This window comes from Zootermopsis nevadensis, unplaced genomic scaffold, assembly GCF_977971745.1.
Source record: "Zootermopsis nevadensis isolate Lab colony 2312 unplaced genomic scaffold, Znev_1.0 Znev_ptg000016l, whole genome shotgun sequence".
NCBI classification, from domain to species: Eukaryota; Metazoa; Arthropoda; class Insecta; order Blattodea; family Termopsidae; genus Zootermopsis; species Zootermopsis nevadensis.
Genome location: NW_028259148.1, coordinates 9,986,844 through 10,002,500, shown reverse-complemented (window position 1 = coordinate 10,002,500; position 15,657 = coordinate 9,986,844). Strand labels below are relative to the sequence as shown.

Genomic DNA, 15,657 nt, shown 5'->3' with positions numbered 1-15,657 from the left:
CTGGGACCTTAGGACTTGAGGAAATTTGTGTTTTAATATGTACCAGAGGAAAAACTAAATGTTGACACCTGTACAGATATAATCACGTTTAAAATGTTTTTAGATCGGTTTCAGTGAAGTAACCTAGCATATACCGTGTAGTAACTTGTAGTTTTTCATTCCCTGGGGTGATATCGTGCAAGCCTAAAATTTGACCGGTTTTAATGGTGTATTTTTCAGTGGATTGTATGAACTGTAATTTTAATACGCATTACTTTTTATGGCTGATTTGTTATAAAATAAAACGACTTATAAAATGCACAAATTTTGTACCCCTTAAATAGGATATATCCGATCACGTATACATTTTAATGAACAATAAATATCCTTATCAGTTGGGATGAGTACTGACTGATATTGGGATGGATTACGAGCTTCCCAAGTGTGTTGCTTACTTCACGATTAATGTCACTTAAAACATAATTTAAACCTTTTTATTCGTTATCTGCCCCAAATCAAGATTACATTCCATTTTGTATGTGTATAAATAAGTAAAAAGTAGTTTATTTTGAAAATATTTAAGTAGACATATGAGGTAGGCTAACTAAGAACATACTGAAACTTTCTTGCCAAAAGTATTTTCCTTTGTTGAGGGACATTTTTATGAAACAGGGGTCAGGGGAGGTATTAGGCACTGTTACCAATATTTTGCCTACCTATGTGTCGATGGTGCCCATTAAGAAACATCAAATATGTAATAGAGTGTTCCGCTCGTGAGCTGATAAACTCAAATTTAGAAAACACGACGTGTCTGATCTCATTAACATCTTCAGAAAAATTAAGGTTTATTTTTCTGTACGTAAAGCTTCACGCTTTTATCCACTTATTCAGATTTCACTGTCCTATTTAAACATAGAATATTTTAAAACGTTATAGTAATGGAACTGATGGTAGGGGTATTACATTAATTAGCCAATTTTTTCTGTAGAATGTCGATCACATGCTTAATTTCCATGTTGGCAGCACAGATCAGTTATAGTCAATGGCCAAAATTTTGGGGCCGTGGTTGTCCTCCCGGAGTAAAAAATGATATTATGCTTCCGAAGCTAACGAAATGCATAACATGAATCACATTGCACCGTTTTGCAAATGATCACAATAAACAGCAACATTGTGTCATCGGCTTATGTGTCACAGGGTCAGTAGCTAAGCAATTTTCCAATTAATATTTGTCTTAACTTTATTTCGTTTAGAATGTGTGGATCACGGTTTGCCTAATGCGTCGTATGTTGATTGTTTATTATTGTCTTTTTTGTACAAATTAGCCGATTTACATTAAATTAATTATGATTGTAACGCCATTTGTCCATAAGATCTTTGCATGAAATATAAGAAATTAATGAAACGTATAAAAGTACTCCCTGAATTTCAATAAAACTTGATATTTGCAACTTTACTTGACGTGCTGGACGAGTACCGTATCTGCATTCTACACTTACATTTCATACTACTGGCGACACTAGGGACACGTGAAGATGGCAAATTATAAAATTTATGATTATGAAATTTTCTCTATTCCTCTATTCAAAAATAAAATGGTCCTACTTCGTATTCAGGAGATTCCTGGTTGAAATTATCTGCCCAGAGACGGGCTGTTCTCATTAATTTCTTGTGGGTTTTTTAACTCTCTGATTGCAAATGCTGGGATAGTACCTTAAATTAGGCCACGAATGCATCCTTCTACGGTCTTTTAATTTTATTGTTCATTAATAATCTCATCATTCAACGCTATATATAATCTAGGATATTTATAGGAAGTTAAATAACCGATAAATAAATAAAAGTCTCTGTTTTCTCTTTAGATCACTGTTCTTCTCAGCACTTATTTCAAACACAATCTTTACCTCAAGTTTCATTTTACTTATAGAATACTTTTTCGAATTGTTTTCCTGACAAGTGTAACGCTCGCCAAATCTTCGGACACGTGTAAATAAGCAGCGTGGATCAAGCCAGGTAATAAATATGTTATTTACCTTCGTATTCGCATTCAGAAGGAACGTTCCCAAATCTCTTAGGGGAAATCTGAAGAAATAGTTTAAAATTCATCATAGTCACTGACAAAACATGATTCATAATCATTCTGTCATTCTCTTCAAACGATTCGTAATACCGACACGTGACGTGGTACCTTATCGAACACGGAGTGCCAAGGATGGGTGCAGCTCTAACGTCAATTACAGCTTTTTCCTTAAGTCGAAAATAATTCTACGTAGCTCTACAACCTAGCGCGGGGTTCGGCAAGTGTCGATAGGAGATTCTAATGTTGCCTGCACTGTTTACTGTTGCGTTTTATTCTGGTGATTTAAGATATGAAGTTAATAAGAATTTCCATTTTCAGTATCTTAAAAACAGACATGTATAGTCATTAGGTATTCCTAGTGGTTCCATCTGAATTGGCTCTGGTACAAACCATATTTTTACCAAAGTCTGGTTCCAGAACATTTCGCTCTGCTCAGAAAACTGTACAATGGACGATGGACAATGTCCAGAAATCCACTCATACACATCGTAATGTGAATGTTATGTCTTCTGGTGTTGATTAGATGTTTAAAGACGTGGTTATTAGTCTCATTTCAAATAGTGACACGCACCAAACCCAGCTCACTGTTGGAGCGATAATTCGGAAGGAATTTGGTTCGAATCTATGCCGTGTTAGCTGCTGTACCCACTGAGATTTTTTTATGATATTTATTTCTGTCCCGGCGAATGCTCAAACGTATTGGACTACCACGTACCTTCAAATACATACCCACTGTACCTCCTTATTCGATCTAACTTCACGACCGAGTGGTTGGCATTCTTACTTCGTACATTATTCGGGACATATCTTACTCAAATCTCTCGCCGGAGACCTGCTACCCTGACTGGGGTTTACGTGTCTTTCCTTAGTCCTTCCAGGCAATTTATGGGTTAATAGACCTGCCCGTACTTTAAAGAATGACACTACAACTTCATTCCACATCCTTCCCAATTCGTTACTCATTAATCGCCTGACAACTTCTTTAAATAATCTAACTAGATGGCTTACCAAACCCGAAGGTTCATCGCCGAACTAACCAAAGCCCTCCACCGGACCCTGTCCTGGGCCAACAACGTTAAATAAACTACAAATAAATAATCAAGCAGTAGGATTTGAGGTTTTCACTGCGGTGAGTCTGAAGATGGCTGTCTTCTGGGTTGATGCACCGACCTTGCTGCCTCGATCATCAGGGCGATCAGTAAACTTCTACCAGACTACACGGCGCAACAACCCAGAAGACAGCCATCTTCAAATAATCAAACAAATCATCATTCGGCACTACTTATAGTCCCCATAGTTGATATATCATTATTGAATATTCAAAACATGCAGTGGGATACTAAGTGTTTATAAATGAACTTCCGTATTGTTTTTGCAAACGAATTTGCGCAGTAGCAATTTATCCTGCACGAAATCCTACTCGATAGCGAGCTACAGTTAATGAGACAAATTTGATACCCGTTAGTCGAGTTAACAGTAATTTGCAGGATGTATGTAATGCTGATATTGGATACTTACACTTACGAGAACAATGCCTTTTTCTTAGAGCCCACTACCCCACTCCAATTTTCTAAGAACTCATGCCAAGAAATTGTAACCAACACCATGCAGCAGAGTCCTTGAAAAGTACGGAAAAGATAATGTGATGGATTTTCTTTTTTCTGCCGTAGATGCAAAAGAAGTATAGACATATAGATTAAAACGAAAAATCTATTGTCTATATTTATTTATAAATTCAGCCAGGAATACAAAGAAACCACAGCACTTCACCATCACAAAATCCAGCTGTCAATCCTGTTTAAAGAAATAATCGCTATTTACTTTGAGAATCACACGAAACCCATAACTAGGCTATGTAATATGGTCAGAATGATAATTTGTTGATTATTAAAATTGGTTGTGGTACTACATTTAATTATTACTGAGCTTTTACGTGTTGATATTGAAGCTTGTTTGCTTCAATATAGGCTGTAGATGTACTTCTGTTTTTATTCGGTATCATATTGCTACAATAACTCTCAAAATTAAATTTCAATCTAAAGCTTTCACGGCGACTAACTGCTATCCCCAGAAGATTTTATTAATGAAGGTACTTCTGTTTTTAAAAGACTCGCAGCTTACATCTGGAAGTATTTTTTTAAGGTGTTACGGATGTAAGGAAATGCACTCAATTTCTTGTATCGCTGCTTGCGAACGTTCTAATATGTAGTAGTACAATGGATGGATCTATAACTTCCTGATGTAGGCTAGTTCAACTGAAATTCCAATGCCCGTGGCATCACTTCCAGGATTTTCTGTTGGAATGAAACGCGAGGCAGTTCAAACCAGTTAAACCTAACATAATTTCAGTTATTCTTGTCATTTTATAGCCTATATTTCATTGTCTTCCAAGTTTACGTTTCTATTAATTAACCCTAACGAAATGTAGGCTATTTATTTCGTATTTTATCATTATGTAAAATTTCCTAGTGTACGAGGTGCGATCGGAAAGTCTCCAGACTGCGCCTATAAAAACCCGTACACTTATCTCAGGTATCAAATTCATCCATCACCCTCGAAGTAGTTCCCCTGGGAGTGAACACAACGATCCCAGCGCCGCTGCCAAGCCTGGAAGCATCCCTGGAAATCTTTCTTTGTCAGCCTGTCAAGCACCATCTGCGATTCTGCCAGAATCTCTTCTATCGTCTCAAATCTCCTTCCCTTTAGCTGAATATTCATCTTTGGGAAGAGGAAGAAGTCACACGGAGCTAAATCCGGCGATCCGGCAAGATCTTTGAGCTCCTGACAAACGAGAAGTCGATTCTGCTTCTGGTCCTCAGACAGGAGCCTTGGCACAAACTTGGCTGCGATGCGTCGCATGTGGAGTTCTTCCTTTAGAATCAGCTGGCAGGTCCTATAGCCTATCCCAACAATGTCGCACAAGTCGTTGATGGTACGACGTCGATCTTCGTGAATGGTCTGCCGAATCTTCGTAAGATGGTCGTCCAGAACGCTCGTCATCATCGACAGAGGTTCGGCCATTTTTAAAACGTGAATGCCACACAAAAGTTTGTGCACGACCCATTGCGGACTCCCCAAATGTTTGTTTTAGCATTTAATAGGTTTCCGTAGCCCTTTTAGCGAGTCTTTGGCAAAATTTGATGCACACGCCATTCCGAAATCGCAGGAGGGTCGGTGTAATGCACTACCAAAACGCCCGTAACTAAGAAAGAAATGCTAATTCGATGATGCCGGCTGGCACATTGATTCACTATGAATGTAGGCCGCACCTCCTAGCGGCAGAAGCTCGTACTACATCCGGTTCGCCCTCTATTGACACAGTCTTAAAACTTTCCGATCGCACCTCGTATCTTGGTCTTTCAATCACCAGTAATTATACACTTTTTTTCTTTTCCCCCAGTTTATTTGTCGTAGGACTAAATACTCGCTCCAGCATTCTCTTCAAACGTCCTTCCTGCTACGGAGAATTAAGTTTCAATTAATAATGGACTGTACCATTTATGTCAACAGCATTGTTGGTTTGTGAATCTGAGTGAAAAATATTTTTTAGTTAATGTTTCAAGAAACAAATTTAAATTTTAGATATGTCTGCGCCACGTATTTGAAGTTTCACACATCTTCAAACAAGTTATTGTATTTTCTGCCTTTAATAAATGAACAGGTGGTCCGAACAACCGGGGTTTGATTCCCATGAGGTCAGTTTCTGTTCCTCAACATCAAGACCATTCCATGACAACCTAATTTAAGATCTATTTCAACATTATCCTCCCAAATGTATTATACGTAGATATTCCATTTAATTAAATTAATATATCGATAACTATTTAGGACTCAGCACCTATCCGGGTCTTTGAGTTATGTTTGAGAGAAATATTCAGGAACAGACTGTGTGGAAAATAAAACGTAGGTCAGGTGGCTGTGTGCTGTGTGTGTCCTGGGACTAATACTACCCTCCCCATGCCTCCCGCCACGTCCTAGACTTTTCTGTAATCCACCGCGAGGTCTGCTACACATCAGTTTCCATCTCGTCACCATCTAATGAAGCATCGAAACAATTAATTAGGCCAACATACGATGATGATGTTCTACGAAACTTCGTTTCGCATTTCACGGAATAAGTTCTAACAATAGACCGTCACTACAGGTAAGCTTTAACATTAATGATTGCCATAAATTTCAGATTTAAAACAGTAAATGAAAGTCTTCGTGTGCAAATTTTCAGTTGCATTATAATACTGATTAGAGGCATGTGTTACGTTGCAGATAATAGATGCCTGTTTAATTGTCATAAAGTTAATTTAATTTATTTTCATGTTGCAACGATTTCAAAACTGGAGAATTCGGGTTTTTTTTATAAATTTGTAACAACGAAACGAAAAATTTTGTTTTACTGATCATCGTCATCGTTGATGTAGACTCATTTCACAGTATGTGATTCATAAAAAATAAATGTAAGCTTATAGTTTGTTATTTTGAACGAAAATTAAGATAGTAGTAGAATATAGAAATGTGTGAGCGCTCGTGGGATGATATAGTGCGTCTTTTGACTAGGTGTTTGGCTGCCTTCCTAAAATTAAGAGGTATTAATTTTATATATAATTAACTTAATATTAATGTTAGAGATATCTGAAGCATGGGGTATAACAGTACTATGCCCCAACAGTACTTTAATAACGTAATGGTGAAGTCGCCCAACCAGTTTAGCTTCGCGTTGTTTTTAATTAATAAGTCATGAGACATTTTAGAAGTTATAACAAAATATTAAACAGTACACGCTACACAAAATATACTGTGAGTTCAATAAAATTATTCATATTCTCGTTGTCAAAATTGTGGATAAAAAAGGCTCAGAAATTTTGTATGTACTTATATATTGGTAAAGTAATTAACTGTTTTGGTGCCCCTCTTTCATACAAAATATATGCCTCCGTATCTAATGAGTCTTTGTAATTTCAAAACTGAGCTCACAATTATGACAGTTTATCATTCTAGTAAGATTTTGTTTATTTATTTGTGTCAAATGGCAGGTAAATAAAATTTCATCTTTGACCGTTTTTTGCCAAGTTTGTAGACCATTTTGCCGTCAGAGACGTTGCCCAGGGTGCACCACAAGGAGGTAGGTCTACTTTGCACCCATGATGTTCGAAAATTCTCAGTTCTCCTAATTTTCACCAATAATCAGCAGCTTTCTTTTTATTGATCGAAGTAACAGAAATTAAAGTCACCGTTTTCGTGTCACATATTAACATTTGTACCTATAATGAAGTTTTAATTTTGTTATATTTTGGAAGAATTCAAGATTATTATTTAATATTTAGCCTACATTTCGTTTTAAACATATGACAAGGAGGTTTAGGTCAAAAATGTCTGCCTTCTGCCATGATCTTCCTGAAGGTGAAGGCGGTAAGCAAATCAGAATTGTCGACCTGTTTCGATTAAACTGGGCAACATCCCAGAAGACAGTCATAGTCGCCGCCGAAAGAATCTAAAATCTCACCACGTACCCTGCATCTAGATAAATAAACACATTTAAATTACCTTCATGCAGAATATTTGATTAGTTCGTCGCCATTAATACCACAGCTCACTATATAATACGATCATGAATCAGTTTCGTCTAGCATTCTCACAACCGACTTTCCTATTTATTTATTAATATTTGTGAGAAGTGGTCGTGATCTAATTTAGGTTAAGCCTATCTTGTTTAAAACATAAAACGTTGTATATTTGGTTGTTTGGTTTTGAACTTTGGATTCCTTCAATGGGCCTTCTAGCGAACTGTATGACTAACATAACTAAAATGCGATCTCAAATATAGCACTAAAGTAGGAACTGTGTTGGTAATAAAATCTTGTCCTTTTCATAACAATAATGTATAGTCAGAAACTGAGTATCTCAGTGTTGAAAAATTCCGTTGTAATACTACTCAAACGTACAACCCAAGTTATGTAGGTTAATTCTTCGAATGTTGGTAATCCCTTTTGTGTTTCATACTATTGTCGTGCACAAGTCAGTCCAGTACAGGATTTAGGTTTGTGAGGTTCAGTTCTATTGTCTAAGCATTATAATTCATCGTATACTTCGCATTATTTTATAGTTAAGCCACATGTCTAATATAGGCTTATTATCAATCACCAAGGAAGAACTTGCAGTTTTGCTTGATGAATTGTTTAGCCGTCAGTATCTGGTAAGATAATACTGTGTTTAAATATAGACTACTCAAGAAATTCTTCAAGCTTTGTTTATTTTAATGTACTTAGCTAATAATTCTTTTTCCAATGCATATTGAGTCAAATGAGAATGAAAAATAAGCACGAAGCGGATGTGACTATATCGAATTCACCTGAAGAAACAAGGAAAACTACGAAAATTTTAGTCATCGTAGTCGGTGATTCGACCAGATTAAAACCGGGTGCTTCCGCATTCAAATCCAGGATGCTGTCTTTACTGGAATCTGCTCGGTATTTATAAATACGTAAAGTAAAAGAAGGAGACTTCACAGCAATGGAGACGAAGGGGATGGGCGACAGCCCAGGGTCTCGCGTCTCTGACACCTTTACTGTCAAGTAACGAAATTGCATTTTCTCGTTATATTGTTGCCATAGTTTGCCATGTGTACGTACTTCTATCTGAGACCGACAGCAATGGAGAAGGAATTGAGAAAGTTTTCAATAAAAACGTGTGGAGAGTAAACCACAATTTGTAAATGTCTTCCATAAAATGCCATTGTTGACGGTAGATTGATCACATACTGTGTGTTCACATTACCACTCTTTATCTTAATGGTCCTGAGCATTGTTGGCAACATACTTCTCAGTGTGTAACCGATGACGATAAAGATCTACCTCCGAACAACAATGACACAGGAGCGACTGACAGGATTGGTCATTCTATCAATAAAGATTGATGTAGCTTCAGTGCTGAATTATTAAAAAATATTGGTTTCATTCAATTACAGAAACGTATAGAAATATATTTTTAGAGTAAATAACTATCAATATATTATTTCTCAAAAATAGGTCGTTATAAACGCAATTAGTTCATAAAATACTACACTTCTGCCCGAATTAGTCTACAATTTTATAAAAAAATACCAGTATGTTTTAATTCACATTTAAATTAAATAAAGGTCATAAATATTTATGTGATCTCTGCCCAGATATGCTCGTGCTATTTTCAGGCGTGTTCAGAGGCAATAAAGTACAGAAGATGTGGTGTAGCCTGTGTTATGTCACGCGTCACCTCTCGTTGTTAGGCCTACAAGGAATTCATGCCATTGTCAGGAGGTTGAGATATCGTTTGTAGTATCTGGGCTGTGACAATTCGTCGTCATCAGGTTTAATGACTACTGATTCGATACAATTTCCCTACCAACATACCACTGAACCTTTCTTGTAGGAGGCAATGCACCAATCGTGGTTGATTTGTATTAGGCGATTTGTTATTTTTATTAAGTATTCGTTCCAGATTAAATATTTAATTCAGGCGGTTACCAGTTGTCATCATGCAGGATGTTAATGTATATTTATGACACGCTTGCCGCGAAAATACATAGGCTGACCGCATGTCGCCCACGAATTGAAAACCCCTAAGCCGCGTGATTAGCGCCTAACAAGCACGGTTGCCTACGTGTAAGGAATAGCCCTCACCTATTTTGTCTATCAGCTAGTTTATTTGCATTCGCCTGGAAGTATTTTGGAAAACCAAAAAGAAATATCATGTCTGCTTTAAAGCACCATTTTGATGTCATTCTCAAACCGCGCTTTTACTTCCAGATGTGCAGAACAGGTTTGTTTAGTTAGGTGTTCGACAGTGTGATATCGTTTGCAAACGCCTGTCTTCAGATGGACGTGATAGGATTGTCGGGTGATGATCACCAGTCAAGTCTCCAAGAAATCGCGGCAGACGCCGTAGGAGATGCCAGCAACGAGTCCCCACCTTCCGCTGACAGCAGCGTCTTTGTAATGCGTCGAGAGGCTTCTACCCGTCTCCAAGCGGCCATCGAGTTCTCTGCGTCCTGCAGCGACGCAAGCAATGGTTATGAGTTTCAGCCTCTGCAAGCAGTCAGAGGCCGAAACGACGGAGCCGAACGAATCATAGTTCCGCAAGAAGTGAGAGCGGTGACGACGGAACGCAACGCATCTCTGGAGAGCCATCTGGTCACCATTCAGACGTTACCCAATACCGCGTGGAGAATGGCTTCTACTCAACTTGAACGAGGTTGTGTTCTTCTCAAATTGGTTTTAACCGGTGGCAAAATGGGATATTTTTCAAAAGTGATGGCCAAATCCCTAAGGGGGAGGGGGGAAATCCGTGATGCACAAGTCACAACATGTCACACAAGTGCAACAAATGCAACGCAGTTAATATCAAAAGTCAGCACACATGCAACTGTTAACATCCCAAGACTGGCTAACGCGAAAGCTTGGAATGTTATGCAGTCCCTCCTTCCCTCAAGTCTAGTGTAGGGCGTCTCTTCCTGCGCAAACATTCGACGAGTTGAAGCCTCAACTACCTGACAAACAATACATTTCATCTTATCGGTTTTGCTGTATTCAAGTGTGTGAAGTATCACGAAAGCAAGACATTATTTTTCGTTTTTCAAAGTGTTTGCTCGATTAACAGGCAGGATTTGAGGTTTTCACAACGGCGAGTACGAAGATGACTGTCTTCTGGTTTGTAGCGTCTGGTAGAAGACCAACAAGGTTAACATGAATATTTCGTCCCCGGCTTTAACGTGATTTACGTTTTGGCGAAGAACTTGATTAACCATGATAATGATAAGCAATTTAGGCGTTCTTTACTTGAAGTAACCAACAAGTTGGTGTAGAGAAACGTTCTGGAAGGTAACCGACTACGATTAAACTATCGGCCGGTTTTTCGGTTACCTGCGTGTTTTTCTTCTTGTATGTCAGTGTTTCTTTCGGCGAATGAGGATTAATAGGTAGATCTACAATAAGGGTGGCTGGCTCCTTCCAAATCCTTAACTCAAGTTATTATAAACTCGTGTAAGATTTGAGGTTTTCACAGCGGTGAGTATGAAGATTCCTGTCTTCTGGGTTGTTGCGTCGTGTAGTCTGGTCGATGTTAACCAACGTTTCAGAGGTCATACTGCCTCCGTCATCAGGGCGATGAAGATTTCTGTCTTCTGGGTTGTTGCGCTGTGTAGTCTGGTCGATGTTAACCAACGTTTCAGAGGTCATAATGATAAACTCGTGTTTATGTCTTCGTATCAAGACTGGTTGCTGGCCCATCCACTTAGCTTCCTATTCTATAGATAGCGGGTGCCTCTCCATGGGGGTAAAGGGGCGAGGGAGTGAAGCTAACCAGTCGCCTCTGTCTAGTGACGAGGTCAAAGAAGAGTGGAGTTACACCTCCTATATCCTCTTGGTCTACGTCTTCATTACATAGTGCTTAATATGAATCAGGGGCGACATAATCGACTCATACTGGAAAATCTGTAGAGCTTAAAGTTGAGTTTATATAACCTGGGAGTTAACCAGATTTACGTGTCGCGGCGTAATGCGTTAGTTAGACATTCTGTGTGCATTTTGAATAAGTAAAATTAATTGCGGGTGCACAATAGGCCTATTTATTTTTTTTCGCTTGTTTTGATCCTTGGACCGTTTATCACATACTGCTAATTTTATGTACCTATAGGAAATACTAAGCAGGAATAGTAAATATGCCACAAATACTTTTGATCATTTTAATATTGTTCTCACATGCCCTAGGTTTTTCCAGTGATTGTATTCCACGAGATTCCAAAGTTTTGTATGTTACGCATTTATTGCATTCCAGTCCTAGCTAATAAGCATTATAGTTTTATGGCATTTTATTGCAACAAGATTTGATTAATAATTTTCAGGACTCTCGTTATAAAATAAAATATCATAATCATGTTTAGACGTGTGTTCGTATCCGCAGACTACAAGAAATCTGCGTGCGATCGCGAGCGAACGAGAATGCGAGACATGAATCGAGCATTCGACCAACTGAGAGAGAAATTGCCATTATGCAAGCCTCCGGGGAAGAAACTGTCAAAGATCGAGTCCCTTAGGTGAGGAAATATTAAATCCAGAAAAGTAGGTGATTGCAAGAACAGCACAAGTTTACATGAGCAATTCATAATTTATTTTACATGGCAACATAACGATTACAATGTTTGTGTTAGAGGGTAACTAGAACTGTGATTAATTATAATCTATTTGAAATAAATGTTATGCATCATCAAGACTTTCAGTTTTATTTTAATGACATCTAATCCAGAGGTGTCACTGTCTTATTGCAGGGGGCAAATCTCAATTTTAAACCATCCGTTAATTCGTTACATTTAAAGTATTTCTAATTTCATCTAAGTATGTTTACGCCTACGATAAATCATAAAACTGCACTAAGCAAGACCACCGCTCCATTGTGGAATTCAATTTTGTTTATCTGCAGACTGGCTATCCGGTACATCCGTCATTTACAGACCCTGCTGGAGATAGGTCCCGACCTGACTGTAGATACATGCAGTACCCGATTCTCCGCCCAACAGCACAGTGTAATCACATGGCCAGATATGACTCGGGACCCGTATTACTACCCTAATCACATCGAGTCTCTGCCCTCAACGTACCAGCTGCAGGGCAGTGTCGTGTACCCAGGATCCAGTGATTACAGCATCATGCCCACGACATCTCCGCATCCACAGTACGGCTTGACGGTAGTTGATAATCAACAGGAAGACCTGACAGCTTCAGGGTTCAAGGAAGAACTACCAGCAATGTACTGGCATGCAGACTCTTCGGAAGCAATATATTCTCCTTGCATGACACCAGAGTACCAGCTGCAATATTAATTAACATTGCAGATTTTTGTCGTACGTTAGAATAATTCACAGATGTATTTTCAAATTTAATCTTGTACCAAAGATAACGTGATCACAGTTTGCTTGGTATTGTAAGTGTCCATTGGCATAATTCTGGTAGCTGTTTACCTAACAGGACATTAAAGGCCTAAGCCTCTCCAATCGACGTTAATGTAACGTCATATTGGTATAGTAGTTACATCTTTAATGCCTGTGTAATTATCTTTGAATCACGTTGTAGTAGAGAGATGTTTCGGGCTCCTTTTATCAATAAAGATGACTCAGGAACGTTCTTTCAAACTTAATTGAAATATTTTTTGCATTTAAGCAAGTCCTTTGAAAACCTGCGATGTTAAATATATGGTGATAATGTACGTTCAAAGACCAACAATATAATTGACGGCATGCACATAGTTTAGACTACGTCGTTAAACATTAGATAGATTGCAGAAATGTTTTATCCAAAAGTAGTAGATTTACTCTGTTACTTTATTTGAATAACCCAGATGAATAGTTAGAATAAACATGAAATTTGCCTAAAGTGTAAAAAAAAAGTTTTAATAAACCTGCAATCATTTAAAAACTGCTGCTGTAGTTTTTATTCATGTTTGATATGGACAACGTAAATTATATTAATAGGCCTAATATTAGATTTCATAGATGACAGTCATGTGAAGGTGGTCCATTTATAGATCATTAATTTAGCAGAAGTTTACTTTGTGATTAACAATGGATTGCCGTCTCATTGGCAGCGCGGTCACTGGGACCGTGGGTTTGAAACCCACTCAAGCCATGGATGTTTGTCCGCGTGTCCTGTGTACAGGTAGAGGCCTTGCGACGGGCCGATCCCCCGTCCAAGGAGTCCTACCGAATGTCTATAGACCAAGGCAACGAAAAGTTGGGACCCGCAGTGCTTAGGCACTTGAAGAACGGGTCGTCAAAGTAAGTAAGTAACACTGGATTATGAAAGTAATTTTGCGAAAGATTTAGGGAAGTTTTTCGCCAGTCATTCTTTCTGTCCATGTCAATATAAATGACAGATTTGCATTAAATTAAGCCTGAAACAAAAATTCTTTAGTCAAAAATAGGCGTAGGGTCTATTTTGATTCAGATAACGGCCACTGCGGACCCCTTGTACTGTACCAGTTTCCAGTTATTAATACTGAATTTTTACTCGTCATATCCGGTTAAAGCCTAACAGCTTGATTCAAGTTACGTCACAAAGCAGCAAGAATAAAATTGAACACCAAATTTCATACCCATGAAAAGTAAATACACTTACAGCGTTGTGCATTGTAATCTTTACTTTTATAGTAAGAGATGGGAAGTACTTGCCATAAACTATTTTCTGTCATTAACTGAAGAATCAAATAGCAGATTTTTGTCAAGTTGCTGTTTCCTTTGCTTAAAATCAGGTAAAGTGTTGAATAGATATCTTAATCGCTCCCGGTTAACTATTTGGCACAATAGGCGGTCTACTAGGGCTGCACAATTGGAGGTCGACAAAAACTAGATGAAAAAAAGAAAGAAATGACGTAAATAGAATATAATTAGTGTCTCAAAACATAATTACGTGTGTGTTTACGTTCACAGCTTTGGAATATGCCTCCAACAGTACTTCGTGTCGTATACAAATGATCGATGTGTGTGTGCGTGTAGTGACGTCTACAATGTGGCCATTCGTGGTGGGGCTGTAGGGAGGTCCGGCAAGACTGGAGATCCCCTTGCGTCCCGATTGTGTGTCTTCTTCAGGGTTGCGCAACCTGTGTGCTACGAGTATGTTCACACGTTATAGACAGACAAAAGGCTATATCGTATCCTTGGAAACTGGAGTTCGTAATACACCACACACACACTGGTTCATCATAAATACTTTAATTCAGCATGTGATGTTTTTTCATGACTGCACTTTTACAGGCAAGGATTCATATGTTGATGTATATTCAGGACATGTACTTTCATACCCTATCATCATGACGAGAAATTTTATGCTGTGCCGTCATGTGCCTTTGACAAATTAGGATGCCGCAGATGAGAAAAGGTTGCGGAACTCTGGTAAACTTGAATATTTTGTTCTAAGAGGGATGAAGTGACAGGAAGCCGGAGTTAGTTTCAATATTAGGGCGATAAAATAAGGAAGATGAGGTGGACGGGGCATGCAGAGAGCGTGGGTGAAGTGAGAAATGCGTCCTTCTCATTCTAAATATGTCTTGACTAGCTCTCAGCTACTAGCTTCTAAAGAAGGAATCTACTGCATGGAGTTGAATTCTAGTGCGAAGAGCATATACAAAAATTTTGGTTGTGTTTTTGTTTTTTTAGAAAAAAACTGATATTCCTCTCATCACGTGTGGTCTGATCGAATCGTAGAATATGAGGTTAAATAAGAGTTGTGTTGCATTATGTAACACAACTTTGCATCTTGGGGGAAAAAAAAGATAAATAAGCGAAAAAAGATGTGGTCTGACTTTATTGGTCGGGCTACTACACAGCTCCCACTCCCAGGCGCGATCCCACTACTGCTCCACACGGGGACTTCTGGCTGCTGAGTTTCCCCTCTGGCCCGGTCCGCCCCTCCTTAGCCAACCTGGCCACCCCAAGCTCCCCCAGAGTGCCCATATTGATGCCCAGCTTAGTGCGGACGCCTAGTCAACGTGGGACACAGTGCACCAGAACTCCCGACCTCAAATCATCCTCAACACCTAGCCTCCAAGTAGCTGGATTACAGGAGTACGCCACCACTCCCAGC

At 38.7% G+C, this 15,657-nt stretch overlaps 1 protein-coding gene and 1 non-coding gene across 4 annotated transcripts in view; one reads left to right on the top strand and one right to left on the bottom strand.

Moving 5' to 3' along the window:
* Positions 1–13,496, top strand: part of LOC110830763 (uncharacterized) — a 19,422-nt gene extending 5,926 nt beyond the window's left edge. The window contains exons 1-4 of one of the 3 annotated variants that reach the window (XM_022066036.2): positions 6,035–6,203; positions 9,904–10,279; positions 11,987–12,119; positions 12,503–13,496. In XM_022066036.2, the coding sequence (XP_021921728.2) occupies positions 9,904–10,279; positions 11,987–12,119; positions 12,503–12,902 (909 nt within the window). In that variant the 5' untranslated portion in view covers positions 6,035–6,203 and the 3' untranslated portion in view covers positions 12,903–13,496. Of the gene's footprint in view, positions 1–6,034; positions 6,204–8,072; positions 8,247–9,903; positions 10,280–11,986; positions 12,120–12,502 lie in introns of those variants that run through there. The other 2 variants (XM_087349617.1, XM_087349618.1) reach the window with 2 other exon arrangements.
* A 1,864-nt stretch (positions 13,497–15,360) lies between these two features.
* Positions 15,361–15,657, bottom strand: LOC147873736 (signal recognition particle RNA). Its single transcript, XR_015535409.1, has one exon.